This window comes from Nanorana parkeri, unplaced genomic scaffold (genome assembly GCF_000935625.1).
Source record: "Nanorana parkeri isolate BGI_ZX_2015 unplaced genomic scaffold, ASM93562v1 scaffold81, whole genome shotgun sequence".
Lineage (NCBI taxonomy): Eukaryota > Metazoa > Chordata > Amphibia > Anura > Dicroglossidae > Nanorana > Nanorana parkeri.
This window is the reverse complement of record NW_017306349.1, coordinates 1210175-1212013: the sequence shown is the minus strand read 5'-3', so window position 1 is coordinate 1212013 and position 1839 is coordinate 1210175. Positions and strand designations below refer to the sequence as shown.

General features: G+C 44.6%; 1 protein-coding gene across 1 annotated transcript in view; it reads left to right on the top strand.

Moving 5' to 3' along the window:
• Window positions 1-1839, top strand: part of LHX6 (LIM homeobox 6) — a 66836-nt gene that overhangs the window by 31648 nt on the left and 33349 nt on the right. The window contains exon 3 of the mRNA XM_018576985.1: window positions 516-637. Within this exon, the coding sequence (XP_018432487.1) occupies window positions 516-637 (122 nt within the window). The remainder of the gene's footprint in view (window positions 1-515; window positions 638-1839) is intronic.

Below are 1839 nucleotides of genomic sequence, written 5' to 3'. Positions count from 1 at the left end.
CTCCGATCCGCCAGCGCTGACTGGCGGAACGGACGGGGGAGGGGGCGGGTACAGCTGGCTCTGCCTCTAGATAGGCGGAGCCAGCTGTCACTCACGCAGCTGGGCGGATCTCGACATCAGTGTCGGGATCCACTACGGCTGCGGCGTCTCAGTATACCGCGAGCTGTAGCTCCCTATATACTGAGCCTAGGGTGACGGGAGGATGCTAGTTTGTGTCCTCCCGTTACCCTAAGGAGAACTATGGGGAAAAGCCCTGACCCCATAGTTCTCCTTTAAACTAAACATGAGATTGTAGTTGACGGTTATTTTCCATTTCCATCTTATTGGAACCGTTACTTTTTCAGAAATAAATATCCTTATCCTGGCGTTTTAGCTTCGTGAATTGAGCCAAGAAACATACGCAGCTTCCGCTCGGTGATCATGTACACATAGGAAAGGTTATCTAATAAGGATGATTTTTTTTATTGTTGTGTTATTTGCGTTATTGATATCTTTTTTTTAAATTTATATTTCAGGTAAACAACTTAATTTGGCATGTGAGGTGCCTGGAGTGCTCGGTGTGCAGGACGTCTCTGAGACAACACAACAGCTGCTATATCAAAAACAAGGAGATATTCTGTAAAATTGATTATTTCAGGTAAAGTGAGCTGACGTTCCAGTCCGTATTTGCATTTTATGATTTTTCGTATTATGATTGTTTGAGCCGTATATAGGCACAGCTTGTTGGTTGTGCCGGGAAGATCTGGTGTGGTTTGGTGAATTGGTAGTGTAGAAGGTTGGGTTGAATGGAGCCCACTTTTCTTGATGGCTGCCTGGTAATGAAGAGTCAACTTTTATTGATGAATAGATATTTGTGTTTGATATACTTTGTATCAAAGCTTGCTCATAACCGAACGGCTTGTTTGTATTTCTGGTTGCAATTATTTGTATGTAATTGGTGGTTAAGTATTCAGCGTATTGGACCTATTTATATCAGAATGGCAAAAACCTTTGCTTTATTATGAAATGTAGGTGGGCAGCTCTCCAAATTATGGGGTTCAGGTGTCTCTGGTGAAAGGAACTCTTAATAATACATCATACAAAGACATTGTAGACAATTGTGCTCTTCCAGCCTTGTGGTAAAAGTTTGGTGAGGACCCTTTTCTGTGCCACCATGACTGACCCCTGTGTACAAAGCCAGCTCCATAAAGACATGGTTTGACCAGTTTGGTGGGGAGGGTCTTGAGTGTCCTTCACAGATCCCCAACCTCAACCCTACTGGACACCTTTGAGATGAATTGGAACGTTGATTCTGAGCCAGGTCTTCTCTTCCAACATCAGTACCTGACCCCAAATAATGGGTGCACACTGTACTCGTCCATCCTTGTGGTAACATTTTGGTGAAGGTCCTTTCTAGTTCCACCATGGCTGTCCCCTGTGTGCAAAGTCAGCTCCATGAAGACATGGTATGTCCAGTTTGTGAAGCTACTCAGGATCCTCTACACCAGAGCCCCAAACGCAAACCTGTGGAACATAAGAACACCTTATGGAATATGTATGGAATATATGTGTTCCATAGGAATTGAGTTCAGGTGCACAAAGCCACCTCTTTGAGGACATGGTTTGACCTTTGGGATGAAGTGGAAAGCCGATGGTGTGCCAGGTCGTCTCATCAAACATCAGTACCTGACCTCAAAAATGGGTGCAAACTGTACTCTTCCAGCCTTGTGGTAACAGTTTGGTGAAGGTCCTTTCCAGTTCCACCATGACTGTCCCCTATGTACAAAGCCAGCTCCATCAAGACATGGTGTGACCAGTTTGTGGAGGAAAATTTTCGGGATGGCATATTCCCTCAGACAT